General features: G+C 43.0%; 1 protein-coding gene across 1 annotated transcript in view; it reads right to left on the minus strand.

Annotated features, from left to right (window-relative positions):
* Positions 1 to 928: 928 nt before the first annotated feature.
* The window catches only part of FYN (FYN proto-oncogene, Src family tyrosine kinase), a 184,493-nt gene continuing 162,009 nt past the window's right edge, over positions 929 to 23,412 (minus strand). Inside the window, exons 11-13 of the mRNA XM_065401551.1 lie at positions 23,177 to 23,330; positions 9,684 to 9,815; positions 929 to 1,137 (exon numbers count right to left, since the gene is read on the minus strand). Of these exons, the coding sequence (XP_065257623.1) occupies positions 929 to 1,137; positions 9,684 to 9,815; positions 23,177 to 23,330 (495 nt within the window). The remainder of the gene's footprint in view (positions 1,138 to 9,683; positions 9,816 to 23,176; positions 23,331 to 23,412) is intronic.

Below are 23,412 nucleotides of genomic sequence, written 5' to 3' on the forward strand. Positions count from 1 at the left end.
AAAGTTTTTGAAACATTTCAGTATACATGTTTTGATACAAGAACTTGCAGTTTCGGTCTTCCAGTTCAAAAGGTGATGGTGTGGTTTTTCTTAATTTAAATATGTTCATTTTAATTTGAAGAACAAATCATAACACGCTTGTCAAAGATTGGAAACATTACTGTAAATATAGCACATGATTCCTGAAAGAGCAAAGTTACAACCATCTACAGGTACATAGTCATAAACAAAAAGTGCAATCCAATTGAAAAAATTCATGCTTGGCAAATGCCAAAAATTAGATCACTGGCTTTCAGAATCTCACCAGTGTTTACATGTTTGCAGTAAAATTATCATGTTCTGGGTACTACTGCATCAGCCTGGCTCATTCAATCTGAAATGAGTTTCCTCTGCAACAGAACCCATATACTGTATGTACAGGTATGTATATATATTATATATATATTATATATATATAAAAAAGCAAAAAACAAACACCTGTCCTGATTTTTTTTGTTAAAACATAAAAAAAAAATGTTTTAGACAAAGAGGCCACTTTTGGAAAATAATACTTTGAATTGAATTGGGAGGAGACTAGTTAAAATCACATAGGTTTCGCATTTTTTAAAAAGGAAAGCACAAGGATCAGTTATTGGCACTAAGTTACTATTTACACTGAACAGAGGTTTTGCAGTTTACATAACATCAATACAATGCAGTTTCTGAGTCTCTGATTAAGAAAAAACAAATGTTTTTCTCCTTGTCATAGAGGACATTCAGATTATTAGGACAAGTGGTCATGGACAAGTTCTGTAGAAGTTCTCAACTTCAGACTCATGTGCATTCTGGTGCTGGAAGATGCTGCACTTTGGCGAAGCCGGTCACTGAGTTGGAAACTAATGGGGGGCGGGGTGACACCTGATAATGACAGTCTGTGTAGACCAGGAATTTACAGGTTGTCACCAGGCTGGTACTGGGGTTCTGTTGCAGTAAAGTAGTCTTCAAGGAAACCCTGCAAATATTCAAAAGTTGGACGTTCTTCTGGGTCTTTTTTCCAGCAGTGGATCATAAGCTCATGCAGGGAGCTGGGACAGTCCTGAGGACATGGCATCCTATAACCACGTTCTACCTGTTCCAAGACTTCACGGTTATTCATACCTACAAAGAGGCAATGTGAAATGGTCTCTGTTAAAATACACAGACTTCTCCATGTATAATACATACACTTTTCTCAAGCTTTTTCAGTCCTTTTGTAAAACAAAAACAAAAACAAACCAACAGTTCCAGCTTTATAACTACTCCAGTATAAACTGGATCCATTTTCTTCCTAAGCAATGAACTCATCTAAACCACAGATCAGTAAAACGCTGCTCTCAGGAATACCCCTATATCCACTCCATTGACTTCAAATGAATTGTCATGAGTGTAACAAAGGGCAGACTGTGGTGATGTGTCAATAGATAGTTGTGCAATCGTCTGTGAAAAGGTTTGTTTAGAGTTATTACAGCCTTTTGGTATGCAGAGCTTTTTTTTCCTAATCAGAATCCTAAAAGTTTTTAAAAAATATGAAAATTGACTTTTATAAAGGCTCAATTTGAGCTTGCTGAATTTTAAAAAAGTATTTTTAGTACTTGCTGGGAATGATGTGGGCAGAATTCAAGAAGAATACCAACAACACTGCTTTTAGACTATCAGATATCACTGACAGCATCTCTAATATTTGTACAGAAGTTTATTGTTATTGGTGACCGATAGTCCCTTGTTCTGCATCTGACTTTGTTCATCCTGTGCTAGATATTAACTGCAGAATTTGCTTTGATAGAAAACTGTAACGGTTACATATGGGAGTGCAGTTTTAAGGGTATGGGTTAGTGCCAGTGTAGTTTCGAAAACACACCAATGTTCCTTCTATTACTTCCTATCCAAAAGAGAACAAGTTTGTTCTGATGGAAGAGATGGGTAAAATATAAAAAACAACCCTGCTCGCAAGGAGACCAACTCTCCCTGTAGAGAGACACCTCCTCCATGATCCCGCTCTCGGGCTACGAGATATACTCCCCACTATGTGTTCCACTGCCAGACATCTGCCTTCCTATTCTATGCCTTGGCTTTCCATCCCCCCCGGCCCCCCCAAACAACAGATCATTCAGTTGAATTTTTTTCACCCTAAGTAGCTAAAACATATTAGCAACCTTCACTTCAGCTTAACTAAATTCTTTGATTTTTTCTTGGTTTTTTAATAATTTAAAGGAAAAATTCCAGTACCTCTGCCATATGGAAGTATTTACCAGAAAATATATACATTAATTACACCTTAAATGGCAGCTTGGATTCCAGCTTGCTAGTACTGTAACAAGTTTTCTGCCAAGCTATACCTGCAGACTTAGTATCCTTAACCCTGTGGGTCCTGCTGAGAAACTCTGTAGGCATCTTAGACTCTAAACACACTAGGCCAGCCAGACCTTTGGCATATCTTAAAAGTCTGCCACATACCAAATGGCCCTACACATCCAGATGGGCCTCATTTGTCAACATTAACTTCCAAAATACATCCCACCAGTTTTTGAAAATGGCAAAAAACCCAGTGCTCTGCAAGCCCTTCACCAGAAACAAAAGGTGAAGTTTCTAGGTCTCACTGTTTTTGAGACACACCATCAGAGCAGTGAAAATCTGTCATGCAGGCAAAATGTCCGTAAGTATTTGTTTCATGCCACCAATGTACAATGTACATAATACACAAAAGCATAAAGGCAGCTTTTGCCCCAAAGAGATTACAATTGAAAAGACAGGCACATAAAAGGTGGTATGCCCTGGGAAATACAGAAGCTGGATGACAAGGTTTTGTGTTTTGAATTACAAACGCCTCTAATTTTTCAAACTCTCATCTTTGAATCAGCTGGGTCAAGTCACCTCACATGTTAGTGTAAAAATCTCTTCAGTGCTTCTTGTCCCTCACAGGCTAAATTATAATTCTTTCAACCTTGAATAAATAAAGTGCCACACATAGGTAAAAAATATTGTTTGTTTACATTCTAGAATTTTTATGTTGGCTGGGTCCCTTCACGTGCAAGGGAAGTACAACACAGATGGCAGCAGCCCCATCACCACTAACTTTCCTCCCAAATGTGAATTAATTAGCATTTTGTTATTCTGGGATATTTGTTCAGTATTTTTATCCAGTGTATTATTTCATGCAGGCCAGTACATGGTGAAACTTGATAGTAGACTGTATGCTGTAAGGAAAAGCCTAAGGAGAGAGTGAGGGAGGCGAAGGAGAAACAGTTCTCAACCTCTCTCTCTCTCTTTTTTTTTTTTTAAACACGTGGGAAAGATTAACAAATTCCATGTACTGTGCTAACTGGAAACATATTGACATTCTCCCTCCACCCCAGAAAATCCAGCTATAAAACAATGAATCTGGCTATTGCTTGTCATCCTAGTGTTATCCAGAAGAATTCTTCTCACAAAGTCAGACTCAATCAAGCTACCACTGGCATTCATTTCGGAAATTCATATCTCCGCCAATAGCTACAGAATCCATACTTATCCAATCAACTTTACTGTGTTTCAAATGAAATGAGCTATCAATTTAAAAGGGACAGTGCCAAGATAAAAAAAAATCATCTTTGAATCCATCTGTATTACTAGTCAGATATTTGATTTATTGGAATCACTTAAATCATTATGTTTATTTTGTACTTCTTATGCTGTTTGTTTACTTTCCTACAAACTTTTTAATAGGATAAGTGAATCTAGATAGGCCAGTTTCACTGTTTCTTCTACATTAGCACAAGGCTGTTGTATTTCCATTTCTAACAAAGCAGAATATTTAAATGGTTTGTAGAGTTCACTTCTCGTCTAAAAAAATCCAACCTTTTAATTTACTTAAACAAATACATACAGTCAGTTGTATTTGTAGTAGGTTTCTAAACCCTTTACAAGTTTTCGCTTACAAAACGTATGTCTGAGAAATAAACTGCTCAATAACATCCTATTTTAGGCAGCAGAAATTTCACTGTCCTGGATTTCAGCTGCATTCAAACTTTTTCTAGAACAAGCATTTGGGCCAGGGAAAACATTTGCACTTAAGTTCTAAAAGGCAATTTTTCTATTAGCTCCTGATTCCACCATAGGAGTGAGAAAACACATTGCTTTATTGGTGAAGGATGTTGCCATTTTAAGACCACACACCTCTTTCCTGTCTCAGGTTATTAGAGATTTGCATGTGAATCACTAAAGCTGCTGGGAAGCTATACAAATCTGCTGCCCAAAGCTATACAGATCAAAAACAGAGACGCTCTCTCACCTGGTTTACCTAGAAAAGCTCCGACAGAGTTTCTCACTCCCGATCACTTTTCTTTATTTTGGGGGAAAGGGACGGAGTGTCATAAATGGGATTTAAAAGCTCAGTTCTGGCCTGTAAAGAAGTCCCGCTAGCAAACAAAGGGCTTGTCTACACTGGCACTTGACAGCGCTGCAACTTTCTCGCTCAGGAGTGTGAACCCCCCCCCCCCCCCCCCAGCATTGGTAGCTACGCCCCTCGTGGAGGTGTTTTTTTGTTTTTTTAAGTGCTGGGAGAGAGCTCTCTGCCGCAACTACACAAGCCATGTTAAAGCGCTGCAGCAGCGCTTTAACGTTGCCAGTGAAGACGTTGCCAGTGAAGACGTGCCCAAACTGAGGAAGAGTGCTGCAGGCTGTCTTCCGAGGACTCCCTTGTCAGCCCTGGAGCAGAAGGCAGAATCGAGGGGGAGGGGCATGCATGCTACAGAGATTGTGGGCAGCACTCAGGGAACAGGTTTCTGTAATTTAGCCCCTTAGGGCTGTCTAAATTACAGCAGCAGCCTCTTTAGCCCTAAATCAGGAGGGTGCAGTGATGGCTTTATGCTAGTTTACTCCCCTACTCCTTTTCCCTGGGCTGAGTTTTGTGCTGCATCTTTTAAAGGCACAGCACATACTCGCACTCTAAATTAAACTGGGATATTTCAGGACACCCATGATTTGTCATATCTTTTCCACAGGTTAATTTAGGTTTCTCTTCCTATGTAGCTCTTACTATGCTGATCCAAAGGGTATCTCCCTTAAATAAAAGCTTTCCCAATTCTTGCAGTATACAGCCACGCTGCCTCCTCTGCATGAATTACTTCCCTGTCCCATACAGCCACCCTCTCCGCCTTCACATTCCTTCACTATACGTTTCTTCTGAGCTACCCATAGAAAGTGAGTTCTATGTATAGCTGTAACACAACCAACCCCACAGCTAATTTCTCACAATACCTTTTGCGTCTTTTAGACTGTGTCTCACTACTTGTTTAGCATCAATGCGCTTGGTACTGTACAATACACAAAGTAAAACTATCCCTACCTTGACAATTTTAGTCTAAGGCTATGTCTTCACTACCATGGGATAACTAACCCACATAAGCTCACTGCTGTAAAACCTTGTGGAAACAAGGCACTTGAGTTCTACTGTGTGGTACAGTAGGTGAGGTCAACCACAGATGTGAGGAAAAGTGCTGCCCTTACCTAGCTACCTAATGGTAAAGACTACGGTGCCTTGTCTCCACTAGGGTTTTACAGCAGGATAGCTAATACACGTTAGTAAAAAAGAACCTTTTTTGCAGTGAAGCCACAGCCGTGCCCTAAAATCATGAGGGTAGGAACAGTTTAATTTGGGTATTGTACAGTACCCACCTTATTATTGACTCTACATAAACAATAAGGATCCCTCTCTGCTTCATTCGAGGTGCTGCAGGTTTGTAGGCTGAACTGGGTGTTGAACTCCAGTGGTAGACATTGGTGAAGCCAGCTCCTGAGTCCCTTGCATCAATATTGCTTTTTCTCTAGGTGCTCAAAAAACAACCGAACTAGAGAAGCACATCCGGATTGTGTGTCTCTCATACCCTTGTTTACTATACCAAAAATATATACTGAAGTACCTCTGCAAGAGAAATGCAAATACCAGATCAAACAACTGTATGCTTCAAAGCCGATGTTCTTAGTCAAGGAATTGTGTATATTTATCTCTAAAACGTGATGCCACAGTCACTAAGTAGCATTTGTTAGCTAAAGATGAAGTACAGTAAATTGCATCATGATGTTGTAATCCTTCACATATCTTTTTCCCAAGTGTGTTATTAAAGGGTTTGAGCAATATGTTTAAATTGCATTTAACTCTGTACAACATAGAAATAAATTTGGCCAACAGCTAAGAAAAACTGACTATTCCCTCAAATGGCTTTGAAACCCTTACTTATGCTATGGGTCAGATTTTAAGAAAATGTCCTCTAATAGGCAGAGACATCCGCATGTGCTGATAGCATTCAGCACAAAAACTGAGTAGCTATCAACTTTGGGTGTGTGAATGAGGGTGCAAATTTGGAGGCAATTTTGAAAGAGGCCCATCAAAAAGGCCAACTTTCAGTTTTACAGAAACAAAAGCAGTTGTCGTCTTTGGAAGATGAAACTCAGGCTGAGTCAGCAAAGTTGACAGGCGGACTGGATAGAAGTTCCAGCTCTGGCCCATCTCTGGGCCTCATTCTTCACTCTGTTACACCAGCATAAAAACCAGGGTAACTCCACAGCAGTCAGTGGAGCTGCACCAGAGTAAAACCAGTGTCAGAGTGAAGGATCAGGCTACTTTTATACTCACATGCCCAAGCTAATATACTGATCTAGCCACACCCCAAGGGGGACAACCACTGGAAAGGCCAAGAAAGAGGCAGCACCACACTTTCAAACCCTCAAGAGGGAAGAAAATGATCTGTTTTTTAAAATGGTTTATGTTATCATTTCCTATGTATTTTTTTCCTAAAGCAGGAATAATCCTCATGGCATTAGCCAATATTTCCAAGAACCACCTTGGACATTTTGAGCTAACAGCCAAATGACTGACTCTTCCTCATAGTGAACAGTATCTTATGACGCAAACAGTCCCACTGAAATCCATGGGAGAGTGCCTGTGGATATGTAATTGGTACTATTTGCCGTGAGACATGGTTGCACAATTGGGCCCTTAGCCTTTGTAAACAGAGCTTTGCTATTTTCCAAAGGCCACACTCCGATGGAATTCTGTACAGGGTTTGATGGCACTGTGGCAGATACTTCTCCAAGTAGAGCATGTACATATGCTGCCATTCCGTGCATGAACATACTAATAGCAATTTTAACACCAGAAGCAGGACAGGCAAGGCAGATGTGCTTGATCAGTGTAGTTGGAATGTGTGGCTGCACTGCCTGATAAGCAACATTTTAGACAATAATCCTGCTGTACAACAGCCAAAGAATTGTAGCCTCCTACTTCTCAACTGTGGTAAAGAGAAGATTAAGATCCAAGGGGAATCTGGGTAAAGCAAAAACAGTAAAACTAAAAATAAGTTGACATTCATTTTGGCTTTGGTTCTCTCATACCCCATGTAGTTTTTATCCCCCCCCCCCCATCATGTACTAATAGTGACTAATATTGTTGAAGTTGCTTACTTTAAGCCCCTGTCTTCTAAAGGGTTAAAGAGAGCACCAATAAATGAACTGAACATTGCAGCCCATCTGTTAAGAAATCACGCTACTGCTGGCAGGGACTGCTAGGGCTGGGCTATAAGGTTTAATTGTGAGCCTTGACATCCCTTTAATCTCTGCCTCCTTTTCATCAGTGTCTGAGGCTCACAGCTTCGCCTCCTTCGCACCCAAAATGGAGCACCGGGGTGCTTGATTTGCAGACTGAGGGAGAGAGAATGCCGTACTTCCCATTCATATCCACAATATTTCCCCTTCCTCTGTCTGTCTTCCCTTTTCTGCTCTATGTTGTGCCTCCCCCCTTTTACTCAAACAAAACAAGATGTTTTGCCAGGTATTCAATGGCATGGTATCTCTGCATGCAGACCTGTAGGTGCATGCCTGGCAAACAATCCACAGACATTCTATCATCTCTTGTAGCACATTTCAAGTGAGGGTGTTTTCTTTTTTCCAGCCCCCAAGACTATAAGCAGCAGTGTCTGTAGACTGTATCCTTCACTCTCTTCAGAAGCTAGTATTTGATATACGTCTCTGACTGCTTTGATAATTACGCAGAAATTGACTCTGCGGCATCACACAGACTGGTTTAGCATCCTTTCAATTATAACCTACCAGCAGTCTGTTATATCATACAAAACCCATGCAGTGATAAGCTTTACCAGTGCTTAACTATTTGGACAAGTCTTAAGGAAAAATACAAAGGGTCTAGACATTCTAGTTTTCTCATTTCACAGACTGTATTCACAATGTTAAGGAAAGAAGAGATTTATTCTCCAGGAAGTGCACTATTGTCACCATTCCCTTCCCCCAACATGAACACCTCTGTCCTTTAGAACAGGAGTGGGCAAACTATGGCCTGTGGGCTGAATCCGGCCCGTCAGGGCTTTGGATCCGGCCCGCAGGATTGCCACCCCTGTGATGATGCGGGCTCCACGCCGCTCCCGGAAGCGGCCGGCACCACATCCCTAGGGAAGTGGGGGGGAGGGGGAGGAGGACAGAGGGCTCCGGAGCTTCCTTTGGCCGGGAACGGGGAATCTTTGGCCGGGAACAGGGAACCACAGCCAATGGGAGCTTCGGGGGAGGTACCGCAGGCGAGGGCAGTGCGCGGAGCCCTCTGTCAACCCCAGGGGCCGCAGAGACGTGATGCCGGCCACTTCCGGGAACGGAGTGGCATGGGGCCAGGGCAGGCAGGGAGCCTGTCTTAGCCCCACTGCGCACTACTGCCACCCCGGAGCTGCTCTAGGTAAGTGGCGCCGGGCCGGAGAATGCACCCCAAACCCCTCCTGCATCCTGCACCCCAACCCCCTGCCCTGAGCCCCCTCCTGCAACCCGCACCCCTCCTGTGCCCCAACCTCGTGCCTTGAACCCCTTCCTGCACACCGCACCCCCTCCCACAGCCCTGCACTCCCTCCCGCACCCCAAACCCCAGCCACAGCCCTATGTTCATGGCCCTGCATGCAATTTCCCCACCCAGATGTGGCCCTCGGGCCAAAAAGTTTGCCCACCCCTGCTCTAGAAGCTGTTAGAGTGAAACTGTCCCTTCTGAAAACATGCACAAGCACGTCCATTCATCTCTAATGTAAGTGTCACTCCATGGCAGGGTTTCAAAAAGAAAGTAACAGGCCCTCACTTTCCCCTCCCTAGAGAATTTAACCCATTTGTCAACCTGCACTGGACTGATAGCTACATGTTACATGAATAATTTCTTTCACTTCCATCGTTTTTTATACCCAGGATTGAGATTTAGAAGTATTTTAAAAGAGATTTGGCAATGTCAGGTGTCAAAGCTAGTACAACTAGACTGATGTATAAATGGATAAATCCATTCTGTATCTTAACTACTAATGTTAAAAAAAAAATTGAATGCAAATGCTACTGTGACTTATTTGGGCTAAAATACAGTATTTTACATTGTCTTTATTATTTTGCTGGAAAAATGATCAATTTAATTGATATTAGTAAAAATAAATCAGAATGAAGATAGATTAGATTTACTGTCCGGACACCACCCTTATAATGGCATGGACACATTAGGGCCCCAAATTAGGAAAGTATTTAGGCATATGCACAACTTCAAGCATGTGAGTATAATCCCATCTGAATTCAGTGGAACTACTCACGTGTAAAGTTATGAAAGTACTTAAGAACCTTCCTGAATTGAGACCTAGATTAGTATTGTCGACTGCTTTTCTTACCTGGGTATGGCACTCTCCCTTTTGTTACAAGCTCTGTGAGTAATATTCCAAAAGACCATACGTCTGATTTTATTGTGAACCTTCCATACAATGCTGCTTCTGGCGCAGTCCATTTAATGGGGAACTTTGCACCTAACGAAAGAAACAAACAAGTTACGATCAAGATGTGGGCAGTACAGAAGTAACAAATGACGGTTTCATTCTGTGGGTGCTGCAACAGTCAAAGTACTGCATACAGACATTAGCAAATAACTCAGTGGAATATGGTCAAGGCTGTAATGTGTGATTCACGGGAAGTAGGGTGGGTAGAATTTGTGAAGGGAAGGGAAGCCTTAAGAGGGGCTTGTGGGATCATAGAATCATAGAAGATTAGGGTTGGAAGAGACCTCAGGAGGTCATCTAGTCCAACCCCCTCCTCAAAGCAGGACCAACCCCAACTAAATCATCCCAGCCAGGGCTTTATCAAGCCGGGCCTTAAAAACCTCTAAGGATGGAGATCCCACCACCTCCCTAGGTAACCAATTCCAGTGCTTCACCACCCTCCTAGTGAAATAGTGTTTCCTAATATCCAACCTAGACCTCTCCCACTGCAACTTGAGACCATTACTCCTTGTTCTGTCATCTGCCACCACTGAGAACAGCCGAGCTCAATCCTCTTTGGAACCCCCCTTCAGGTAGTTGAAGGCTGCTATCAAATCCCCCCCCCTCACTCTTCTCTTCTGCAGACTAAATAAGCCCAGATCCCTCAGCCTCTCCTCGTAAGTCATGTGCCCCAGCCCCCTGATCATTTTCACTGCCCTCCGCTGGACTCTCTCCAATTTGTCCACATCCTTTCTGTAGTGGGGGGCCCAAAACCGGATGCAATACTCCAGATGTGGCCTCACCAGTGCCGAATAGAGGGGAATAATCACTTCCCTTGGTCTGCTGGCAATGCTCCTACTAATGCAGCCCAATATGCTGTTAGCCTTCTTGGCAACAAGGGCACACTGCTGACTCATATCCAGCTTCTCATCCACTGTAATCCCCAGGTCCTTTTCTGCAGAACAGCTGCTTAGCCAGTCGGTCTCCAGCCTATAGCAGTGCATGGGATTCTTCAGTCCTAAGTGCAGGACTCTGCACTTGTCCTTGTTGAACCTCATCAGATTTCTTTTGGCCCAATCCTCCAATTTGTCTAGGTCACTCTGGACCCTATCCCTACCCTCCAGTGTATCTACCTCTCCCCCCAGCTTAGTGTCATCTGCGAACTTGCTGAGGTGCAATCCATGCCATCCTCCAGGTCATTAATAAAGATGTTGAACAAAACCGGCCCCAGGACCGACCCCTGGGGCACTCTGCTTGATACCGGCTACCAACTAGATATCGAGCCGTTGATCACTACCCGTTGAGCCCGATAATCTAGCCAGCTTTCTATCCACTTTATATTCCATTCATCCAATCCATACTTTTTTAACTTGCTGGCAATACTGTGGGAAACAGTATCAAAAGCTTTGCTAAAGTCAAGGTATATCACATCCACCACTTTCCCCATATCCACGGAGCCAGTTATCTCATCATAGAAGGCAATCAGGATGGTCAGGCATGACTTGCCCTTGGTGAATCCATATCGACTGTTCCTGATCACCTTCCTCTCCTCCCAGTGCTTCAAAATAGTTTCCTTGAGGACATGCTCCATGATTTTTCTAGGACTGAGGTGAGGCTGTCTCTCTCTCCCAGAGTCCCTGTTAGCATGTTTCTCTCAGAGAAACATTGTCAAAAATTTAAACTCAACATTGAGGTTTTATAAAAAAGAAATTTAAAAACCCAACAGAAACTTTTGTGCATGTTTTCTCCCAATAAAAATGTTTTCAATTAACATTTCCCTGCAGCATTCACAACCCAAACATTGCTACGCCATGCTAGTGCATGAGAATAGAAGTGAAATTTATTAGAAAAACACCTTTTTAGCCTCACTGTCCAAAGGGAGCAAAAATATAAACAAACAGTAAACCATATATTAAAAAAAATCTAATATGTTACTAGTAACATGCCAGGATTAAAAAAAAATACTGCAAATGAAGTTTCTTTGGATGTGATGTCAGGGCAGAATTTTGACCTGTGATTTATATCTTGACAGTGTCCTTTTACGTTTTCTGAACTGAAAAGTCTGTAGTGATGTGCAGTTCTAATGTGTTCATCCATCATCATAGCATGTAGGAGCCAATGGTGGCAGCAGGGTTGATTTTTCCCTTTATCAGTGAGTAAAATAATAGGTCTTTAAACATTGATTTATTTGCTTTTCCAATCATTAAAACATTTTTCTACAAAAATGGTAAAGTGTTACTTTAAAATAAATCTTGCAGTAATAATTAAGTGGCATTACCTTCTTCTGATTCCTAGTGGCAAACACCCTCAAATTGTGAAACATATTGAATTAGTGAGAATTGTTAGTGTTTGCTCATAGAAGTTGTTTATAATATATAAAATATAACAACAACAACAACAACATCATAATATATGGAGATATACCTATCTCATAGAACTGGAAGGGACCTTGAAAGGTCATCAAGTCCAGTCCCCTGCCTTCACTAGCAGGACCAATTTTTTTGCCCCAGATCCCTGAATGGCCCCCTCAAGGATTGACCTCACAACCCTGGGTTTAGCGGGCCAATGCGAAATCACAACTTTGACAAATGACTTCTAGGTAATTAATTTACTGCACTGCTTACAGTAATTTGCTTATACTGTTTTGCTATCTCATTCAGTGATCAGTGCCTTGAATTTTCTCCTGTTCTAAGCAATATGACTTGGGCTCAGAATACAAAGTAGACAAAGTAAATCTTGACTTCCCTTAATTGGTAAAATGCCAGACATTATTTAAATATATTGTAGGAATAATTTTAAACTCAAGAACTGAATTATTAACAAATTAATACATATTGTTGAAGCAAATGGAACACAGGTTGAGTTGCTTAGGTAAGTCTTGCCAAACTTAAAGACACAGGCCAACATTTTCAAATATGGGTGCCTAAAGTTAGGAACCCTTTTAGCTACCCGTATAAACATAGCCTGACTCCACAGTGCTGTGCGCCTGCAGCTTCCATTGACTTCAGTGGGACTTGCAGATGCTCAGCATGTCTGAAAGTCAGGCCGTTTCATACTTATGTGGGTAAACACAGATCTTGGAGCCTAATTTTAGGCATTCAGGTTTGAAAATTTTGGCCATGAGCACGTTCTCTTATGTTATTTCCTTAAGGGACTGGTCTGAGATTACAGAACTTCCAGTCAAAATTTGCAGCGAATCACCTTATCCTCTTCTAAATTATTCCTTAAACTCTCTCTTAGTGGTGGTGTCTACAAATCACTGCTGTGTGCAACAGATCGGAATGGCTGTCTGGACTCCTCATCCTCATCCTCGGCTGTAGGAGGCTGGCACCTACCTGGCTTCCCCAATTACTGGCAATGCTGAGGAGTGAGGACTACGAGCCTTGCACAGCTCCCTAGAGAAAGCGTGAAATGCGTATATATATGGTTTACATTTTGTATATGTTTGGATTGCTGCTCCAGATGGCCCTGAACTGCTTGAAGATCCACACGTCATGAAGGGCAGGGACTACATCCCATGGTGCTCACGTACATGCAGATGCCAAGGCAGAGGGTCACCACCCTCTGCTAAGTAGTCTTTAGGTCTGGAGGCCTGGACTTCGGGGTGTTATTTATTTCACATATTTAGTTTGTTGATTTTCCTTTTCCTGTTTCACTCTGTAGCTGAACAGTTTCCTGCTCTCGTGCGTCCTGCTAGGATCCAGAGATGGGAATTGTCTGGGTACAGCCCTGGAGGATGGACACCCCACCTGGCTCCTCCACGCAGCCCACTTCATCCTCCTCTTCCCCACCTAATACAGTGCTTCCCCAAGGGATGTACTGGTAGTGGGTGCTGGAGCACCATGGGCAGGTAAGAGGTGGGGAGGGGTTACCTTTCCTGTGTATCCTTTAAAATGTCCCCTCTCCTGACATCCGAGTCAGAGAAAGCCAAGTGTAGGGAAATGCTGTTGAGACAACAAATGGACTGTGCCAGGATAACCCCCCAATATCTGGGGGTGGGGTGAGGCTGGATGTCTGTCTGTAGTGGCTGCTGACTGAATACCTTTACTATTTTGTAAATAGGTGGAACATTTATTGTGTTAATAATAATAATAATACTTTTTTAATGTTGTGTATTTTGCTTTATTTTTTTTTGTACCATTTGATGCTGTCAGGGCTGGAGATGAAGACAACGGCTGAGTCCTACCTCGGGTGCTCTTGGGCCTGCAAGGAAGTGGGCAGATGAGTATCCTGACAGATGCTGTGCTCTGAGCTGCAGAGCCATCACTGAGTGGTGGGGCAGGAGCACTGTGGGATTGCACCGAGAGGCCCAACTATGCTGCTGCAGTTGCAATGCTTGCATTTCCTGTTCACACCAGCACTGCAGTAGTGTAGAGGGCCATGTTGCAGTGTACGACAATGTCTAGCCTGCAATCACAGTGATGGTGTGAAGTGTTTGCTGTACATCACCTTTGTAAGAAGCCGTAGGTGGATAATGTGTTTTTATAGGAGGCTAAGGGGTTGCAACATCAAAATGGTGTAGTGTAGACAAGGCTTCTGAGAGCAAAGGGGTGGTTGATCAGCAGTACTGGCAACCTTGAAGGGGATATGGCCAAGGCCTGGCCTCCCTTTTACAGTGAAAACCAGACATAACTGCCACTGCTAAATGCACTCCTCCCAATGCCTGCCTATGCCTCACATGGGTACAATGCCTCAAGACACTACAGTTCAGATGCCACCCCAGCACAGCTTTTGATCTACAAACTGTAACTGAGCCCACAGATTGCAATACATTATTTAAAGTCACAGGCAGGGCTAAGACAGTACATTAAACTAGCCACATCCAAGCTGTGAACAAACGTCAGATAAAATATATATTACTGACAAATGTGCTGAGTCGTCTCATGGGCCAGATCCTCATCTGGCATAATTTGGTTTATTTCCACTGGTGTGAATGGAACTATGCAGATTTATATCAGAGGGGGATCTGCCTCAGTGGTTTCTGCTGGAACTGTAAGTACTGTGTTTATTAAAAGCTAACAGATCTGTAACGTGACTGACAAACCAATCACTATCTAAATATATTAGGTCAGCACAGTCTGTCCTTACCCAGAAGTCAAGTCTGAATTGATTGCTTTTATCCCCACTTATCAAATAGTTTCTGAATTAATTCTGTGTGAGAGCAGCAATTCTTGTCTGGCTGTGCTGCTTACATTGTGGCCTTCAGACAAACAGCTAGTTCACTGGAGTCAGTGCAAGGAAATAAAGTCCATCAGACACATGGATTCTCAGGCCAGTGACTCTACTAAAGAAGGATATTAATAAGAATCACAGGCCTGCAGGGCCATCCCTAGCCATTGGGTGCCCTACGCCTCCCTCCCCCAGGGTCTGGGAGGCAGGAGCTGTGGGGAGCCACTTTTGGGGGCCCCACAGGCCCAGAGTGGCCCAGGGGATTAGTGGGGGGCCAGGAGCAGCCCGCTCCGCTTCCCTCGCCCTGGCCCCAGCTTCCCGCCGGAGTGGTCCTTTCCCCAACCCGAGCGACATGGCTGGGGCCGGGGCAAGGGAAGTGGAGCAGGCTGGGGCTGAGTCTCTCCACTTCCTGCCACCGGTGAGTGCGGGGGGCGATCCTTTCTCCGCACTCCCCGGCGGTGGGAAGTGGAGCGCCACGGCTGGGAGCTGGCGGAGTAGAGCAGGCTGGGGCCGGGTTGCTCCGCTTCCCGCCGCTGCCAGTGAGTGGAGGGTCACTGGGGGAAGAGGCGGAATGGGGGCGAGCTGGGGGCGGAGTAGGGGGGAAGGGTAAGAGGCAGGGTGGAGGGAGTTGTCTGCCCCCCCCCCCAAGGACAGCCCTGCCCCTTGCGGGGGGGGGGGGGGGAGGGGGCGGCCGAGGGATAGGGCTGGTCGCCGGGGCTGGTGCTGCCACGTATGCAGCATGCGGCTGCCTAGGGCACCATGAAATTTGGTGCAATTTGGTGCCCCAAATTTTCATGGTGCCCCAAATTTCATGGTGCCCTACGCAGCTGCGTATGCTTGGTATGCCTAAGGACGGCCCTGCAGGCCTGTTACTAAACTCCCTGGATTTCTGGGCAGGATGAGGGAGAACAGGGTGTCTCCAAACTAGACTGTGTCAGGATCAGAAGGACAGTAAGCCCAATTTAATTCTCCTTTTCCCCAAGCTGCTTTTTATGACAGGAGTATGGGGAGGAGCTGGGTGGAACTCCCAGAATGTATTTTCTCATGTTAAGGAAATCCCTCCAGGCTTTGTTTTGTATTTTTAAATTTAAAACCATAAGAAAAACAAACAAAATCCGACAATTGAAACTGTGTCCCCACTGTCCCAAAGCTGCTGCATCACTGCACCCTATGCTGAAACAAACTTGTTACTACATGTCACCAACAACAAGCACTGGGCTTGGCAGAGGACACTACCTTTCTTGAGAAAACAAGACTCTGAGAGTATACTTTTTTTTTTTTAAAGAAGCTAAAACGATAAACCCTGGAAACTATTAGGTCAACTATTAGAGAATTTAGTTCAATGTTAAGTAGCATTTGGGGCTGGAAAGGGAAAGCCACAGAGATAAAAAATGCTGAAGCAAGCACGTAACAGGAAACAAGTCAGTTTTGGTAGACGACTTTGAGTGACAAATGCTGTGTGGGAGGACTTGAGCCAAAAATGTACTATTAAATCTTGTTTGCTGAGACAAGTAATATGAAATTATGAGCCTGGTAAAACATTAAAAACGAGAACAAGGTCCTTACCCCATCTCACCTGGGGAAATGGGTCACGGGGGAACTCCAAGTTCTTAACAGAGCTCTGTCTCCCCTACTCTGAACCCCACAGCCTCTTGAACTGGTCACTCTCCTGTCAGTTGAGGACAATTGGATGGGGTTTCCTTTGAAACCCATCAGTGTTTTTTTCTCAAACACTCAGGGTTTGCTGTTGAGAAAAACGAGTCATTACTCCTTTCCTTCCATGCTACTACTGGCCCTGGAAATAGGAGATGAAGAACAGGAACCAAATCTTGGATATTCTGTACTGTGGTACAGTCAATTGCAAACAATGTAGTCTGGTTAGTTGGAGAACCAGGTGCCAGTTCTCTACAAAGGACTGACAGAGCACAAAGAAAACTCCCATTTCAAGAAAAATCAGATACACCAGAGTATTGAGACAAAAATGTATCGGAGAGTTCACAAACAGACATACACGAGCTACAAAAATAGCTCTAGGTGGTCTGGAAGGCATCAGAAAAATCCTTATTGTTTCATCAGTGTTGGAGTAGCATTACCACAAGTGCTGCCAATATATGCAATAGACACATGGACTGGAAAATAAATCCCATTTTACAAAGGACATTTTAAATTTGTTTCAGCTGCTCCTGCTTGTAATAGGAAACACTCCTTCCCAGCAGCTTTCCCAAGCAGTCATGCCATGTGCTGGCTAAGGCTCTACATCACTGATCTGGTTCAAAGTTCAATGGGAACAATGCCCTATGGGAAGTCTCGGGTAGGAAGTGATGTAAGGACTCTGACTCACTGGTCTGCAGGAGAGAAGGAGGCAGTAGGGAGACAATTAACTCTGAAGCTTGCCTTACAAGGCTGACACAAGCAGTGCCATTTAAGACAACTATGCAGAAAAATTAGACTGTGACCCGGAGGAAAGTGATACAATGGCAACTAGCAAAGAGGAGGCAATAGCCTTTCAAATGAGTGTCATTTTAATATACAATTTCTTTCCTTTGATTATTTACTTACGTACTAGAAAAAGCAAGATTTATTTTTTTGACAACAAAGCAAGACAAGAGAAGCCAAATGTTCACTAGAAGCCAAATGATCTTTTCCATATATTCAATGGCAGTACATAGTTTCTAGACACACCCTTTAAATCACACCGGGTGTGACCATCTGTTTCTTTCTTGATGATTGCTGAGAAATGGTGGATGCATGGACCTAACCGCTTGCTATTTACCTTTCATAAATCATGAGCAGTCAGGCCTCTCTGCTTAAATCCCAAATAAAAATAAACTTTCTGGTCAACAAAATGTTACCACCAGCTGAGAAAGGTTCATCTGGACCAAGAATCCCACATGCTAAACCACTGGGGCTTAGATCGTCCCCATCTGTTTCCTCTCAAAATATTTACATGGATCTAAAAGTAACATTTTTTGGGGAGAGGGCAAAGAAATACCCCCCACCCCGCAAAAAAAAACCCAAACAAAATTAGCTCCCAGAGAAAAGTGGAGAGGAGAGTGTGACCTAAGCTACTTTATTTTAAACGTTAATCTTCGGATTTCACATGGCCCAGCATTTCCTTTCTCCAAAAGGAACTGACAATCTGACCCCCCCCCCCCCGCTTTTCCACTTCTGTGTGTAAAAATCACCACAGAGGCAGTAGCCGTCAAGATAAACAGAGCAGTCCCCAGATACATGCCCTTAGAGGATTAGACTGATAGGTCATGGGAAACATGCAAAGGCAGCACAACTTCTTTGTGCTACTATGGCCCCCACCATATTAGTGCTCAAAACTGAGTTAAGAAGCCATGATTAAATTAAATTTAAATCAGATTCCAGGCAAAAGTGTTAGCTTATGAAGGGATTTTAAACCTGTTTCTAAATCCCTATGTTCATACTGGTTACTCAAATTGTATTAGAAACCAGGGTAATTGGAACTGAGCGAAACTGAGTCTATACCAGGCATGGCCAAATGGCGGCTCGCGAGCAGCTTGTGGCTCTTTGACAGGTCAACTGCGGCTCTCAGAGCTTGGGGCTTCACTCTGCAGGGGTGGGGGATTTGAACTGGTGCTTGCAGCTTCAGCTCCACTGGGGGAATGGGGTGGGGGTGGTGTGAAGGTTCAGGGTTTCACCCTGCAGCGGGGTGAGCTAGAGCTCACGGCTTCAGCTCCATGGGGGTGGGGCGCTGATGCTCAGGGCTTCGGCCCTGCAGGAGGAGGCGAGCCGGTGCTGGGGGTTTCAGCCCTGCATGTGGCACCTAGGCTCCGGCTTCAGCTGCACATGCTCATTATAACAGGAAATTGCATTACTGTATTGCTGTGCAGACCTCCAGTGCTGTGATCTCTCTGCATGCTGCACACTGCAGGCTGTGTTTACTGTTCATAAGTCGCATTTGAATAGTTTTAGATTTAAGTGTTAACCCTACGTTAATTTTGTGGAGAACAACGACATCTTCAAACTGTAAGAAATGCAAGTATGAAGAAGAAAACCGAATTTTCAGCCAGAATGGGAGGAAGATTTTGCATTCACTAGTTAAGTTGGCAAACCCCGTGCCTTATCTGCAATGCATCGCGCTCTCTCTACAAAGCAAGCAACTTGAAATGTCACTATGAAATGACTCACAATAACTTTTCATCTAAGTACCCTCCTGGATCAGAATTAAGGAAAAACAAGCTAACCATATTGAAATTACACCTCAACAGTCAACAGACACTACTTTCTGCATTCAGTAAGAAAGCTGACAACGACTGAAGCTAGTTTCGTTATGGCATGGAATATCGCTCTTGAGAAACGTCCGTATTGTGATGGAGAATTTGTTAAGAAAAATATCGCAGAAGTGGTTGCAATTTTAGATCCAAGTAATACAAAACCTCAACAACTAATACAGCAAATTCCAATTTCACGCCACACTACGGAGAGGTGGATATCTCCCAGATCAGTGCAGATGTTGCAAGCTACATGCAAAATGATCTAAAGAATTCTCTAGCATTCAGCCTAGTTGTCGATGAATCCACAGATATTCAAGATAAATCAAACTAGTGATATTTGTTTGCTATGTTTCCGCAGATGTAATTGTGCAAGAAGAAATGTTGGACTTAGTGGCACTAAAAGAAACAACCCGTGATGTTGACATAAAGAATGCACTTGACAAAGCATTGACAAATGCTGATGTACCACTGGATAAACTGGCCAGTGTTGCAACGGATGGAACAACTGCAATGGTGGGAAAAAAAGTAGGCCTTATTGGAATCTTGAAAACTGATCCCAAATTTCTGGAGTTTCTCCCTGTTCATTGCATCATCATTCATGAACATCTCACCGGCAGACACTTCAAGTACGAAAATGTTACGAAAATAGTCTTAGAAACTCAATTTCATCTGCTCAAATGGGAAGACTCATCAACAGTTCAAAAATTTCATTGAAGAACTGGATCTTGAAGACAAACCTAACAATGTCTCTTTCTACTGTATTGTGAGGTATCAACCAGCAATTTCTTAAATAGATTTGTGGAACTGTTGGAACCTATCAGTGCTTTCCTTGAAGAAAAGGAAAAGACCTATCCACAACTGAAAGATGAGCAATGGATGCAGGATCTGATGTTTTTCACTGATATTATGGACCATCTGCAAACTCTCAACTTGGCACTCCAAGGGAAGGATAAGATTATTTCTGACCTTACTCAGACAGGCTTCAGCTTCCAGAATAAGTTAAAGCTTCTGCAAAGAGACATAGTGTCAAGAGGCTTCAACCACTTTCCCCATCTCAAGAGTAGGTTAAACACATTTCCTGAAATCATAGAAGATCACAAACTTGAGGAATATAGAGGTAAATTACAAGGACTGCTTGATGATTTTCAGGTCAGGTTTGAAGACTTGCAGAAGCTGAGATCCTGCTTCGCCTTTCTTGTAAACCCATTCACGGTTGATGTGATCAATGACGGCTGTCCGATTCCCAAAACCATGATTACAGAAACATCTACTGTAGAAAAGGAACTACCGGAACGCCAGGAAGACCAGGCTCTAAAGCCGATGCATAAATCACAGTCTACAATTGAGTTCTGGAAGCAAGTTCCAGGAACTAAGTATCCTCCACTCAAGAATACTAGTGTGCGACTCATTTCAATTTTTGGCACAAGATACTGCCGTGAATCGCTGTACTCTGTGTGATGAAGTTCATAAAAATCGAAACATTGTGCAGTCCTTACAAATCAACATCTGACTGAGCGTCTCCGTACCATGTTGACAACATATCAACCAGATTTCCAAAGACTTAGGACCAGGATGGAGACCCACAAGGCCTCTAGCTCTAGCAGTAATTAGCCATGATACAGTAAGTAGGATGTTAATATTTTTTAAAATGCATGTGTAAAGGTTGTGCGTGTCTTGCGGCTCTCGAACTTCTGAAGATTATTGTATACGGCTCAGAGGGTCAGTAAGTTTGGCCACCCCTGGTATATACGGTTGCCAAGCTCAGCCAAAATTTACTTTAGAGCAGGATATAGAAGCATTAGCAAAACTAGGAAACCCTTTATACAAGATATATCTAGAAACCTTCAGCACAGTGCTACCTGGAGTGATCCTGGGACAGTGCAGTTCATGCATCTTCTCTTGCTCAGGGCTCTGCTCTAAGGCACAATCTATATACAAGTATGGCAAAGGAGAGGAAGCTGCGGCATCGAAAGGGTAGGCGACTTGCACACTATCACACAATAAGTTTGTGCTGGACACACAGAACACAGGCATGTATCCTAACCACAGTCCATTCTCTCTCCCCAACTTAAAACAGTTGCTTGTCTTCACCAGTCCAAACAATCTTTACTCTCGTTGAGTCCAAACTTTTCCCATCCTAACTTTCATCACTTTTTATTATCCTTTAAAAATTGAAGATTATCCACAACATAAATAAAACGAGGGCACGTGGGGCTTCCAGGGATTTCTAATATATGAAAAGAGCTAAGCTCTTCTAGGAGATGTAACCCAGAAAGGAAACAAGACATCCAAGGATTTCCTATGAATTCTAAGCTCAGAAAATGTTGTCCAGCAACGTTGCCTACTAAAACAAATAGTTAGTCATGTCAAAATATACACTGGGGGCTTTCCAAAGAGAGAAAAACGTGGTAGTGAAACAAAAAGGAGATCATACTTTTTTTCTACTGTGCATTTTTTCCCAAGCTATTTTATGGGCTGGATCCTACTGCCTTTACTCAAGCACACCTCTCACACTTCACATATGGGACAGGCTGGAGGGAGTGGACCCTGTATACTGGAATGTGCACTTACCGTTCAAATCAGCATTAGTTAACTCTCTGCATCGGTACTTATCACAGTTTCTTTAAGAGCTCAGACAGAAAAAAAAGAGGCTCTACCTGTAAGCTGATCTCTCATACCGCTCTCAAATAAGTGGAAAGACACAGTAAGCAACTGTTAGCACTAGTGTGAGTGTAGGCTGGTTAGGGTGCCACATTTCTGCAAACAAGTACAGCTGAAAGAAATTTATAGGGATCTGAATAGCATGATGGCTTTTGCCCTCACTGAAATATGCAGCACTCTGTGAAGTCTTTGGCTCATTTGGTGAACATTTCAGAGCCAGAAAGCAAAAGAAAACTCTTTGCTAAAACAGAGAGATTCCATACTAGAACAGGGACATTTGGTTAAGATAAAAGCTCTTAATGGGTTATGAAGTATTTAAACCTCCCTACTTTTTGATGACATATAATATGGTTTAACAAAAGGCCCAAGGGTTAATGGAGTTCAAATATCTGGAGTGGTATTTATTGACATATATTGGGCAAGTACTGCCATTGGACAGACCAAAACTTGCAAACTTGAACACACACTGAAAAATTAGGAATGACTAGTAAAGAATTACTGAGTACTGAGTGTGTGTGTGTGTGTGTGTGTGTGTGTGTGTGTGTGTGTGTGTGTGTGTGTGTGTGTGTGTGTGTGTGTCATGGCTCAGCATGAACATAGGATTTTTAAAAAGGTGCCTTTAAAGGAAGTGCAATAAGGGTTGCTATAAAAACTTACCATCTCAAAGGGTATTGTATATCAGTGGTTGCTCATGCCCAGCAATGTGTGGCAGTGGAGAATGGTTTTCATATTAAAAAAAACTCCTAAAAGTTCCCAAAGAAAATATTGTTCCCAGACACACAGCTGTATTAAAGAACGAGTACTTGATTAAAGTAACTTACTCCAATGGACTAAAATGGATTAAAAATCAAGAAAAATGAAGTCCAACACAGCAATATTTACCATGGTTAGTGCACACAGGAAGAAAAAATTATTTCATTAGAATATGTATATGAACGTATGCCGCAGCTTACACACATATATGTTGCTTAGTGCTGTAGGTTTTTTGTTGTTGTTCTTCAGCTTTCCTTGTGAAGATGGGGGACTGGGGGTGGGGAGGGGAGGAGTTCTCGGTCTGACAGGGCACATGGATGATATTGTTTTCAGTTGAGGGATGGCCAGAATTAGCTAGAGAAATCACAGTTAAGCAATTATTCATTCCTCCTCTCCTGGGCTTTATGTACTACCTCAGCAAAGCTCCCAGCCCTCTATCAGGATTAGGAATTAAAACATGGGTTAATATTTGTTTTATAGAAGGTCAAATCTTGAACTTGAAGCAACCTCTTGGTATTTTAGCATGTTTTTTTCTTCATCTGTTTCAAAAACCATATTCAAGGTTACATTTGCTACTGCTCCCACCTTGTCTCGCTGTGTATTCGTTGTCTTCAATCAATCTTGCTAATCCAAAGTCAGCAATCTTGCATATTAGGCCATTCCCCACCAGGATATTTGCAGATCGCAGGTCTCTGTGTATATAATTCATTCGCTCAATGTACGCCATCCCTCCAGCAACCTGTTAGAAGTACAGCTCTCAATAGGCGTGATTTAAAAATGAAGCCCTACACAGTTGCGGTACAAAACACACGCAACTAATT

The sequence above is a fragment of the Emys orbicularis genome, chromosome 3, assembly GCF_028017835.1.
Source record: "Emys orbicularis isolate rEmyOrb1 chromosome 3, rEmyOrb1.hap1, whole genome shotgun sequence".
NCBI lineage: Eukaryota > Metazoa > Chordata > Testudines > Emydidae > Emys > Emys orbicularis.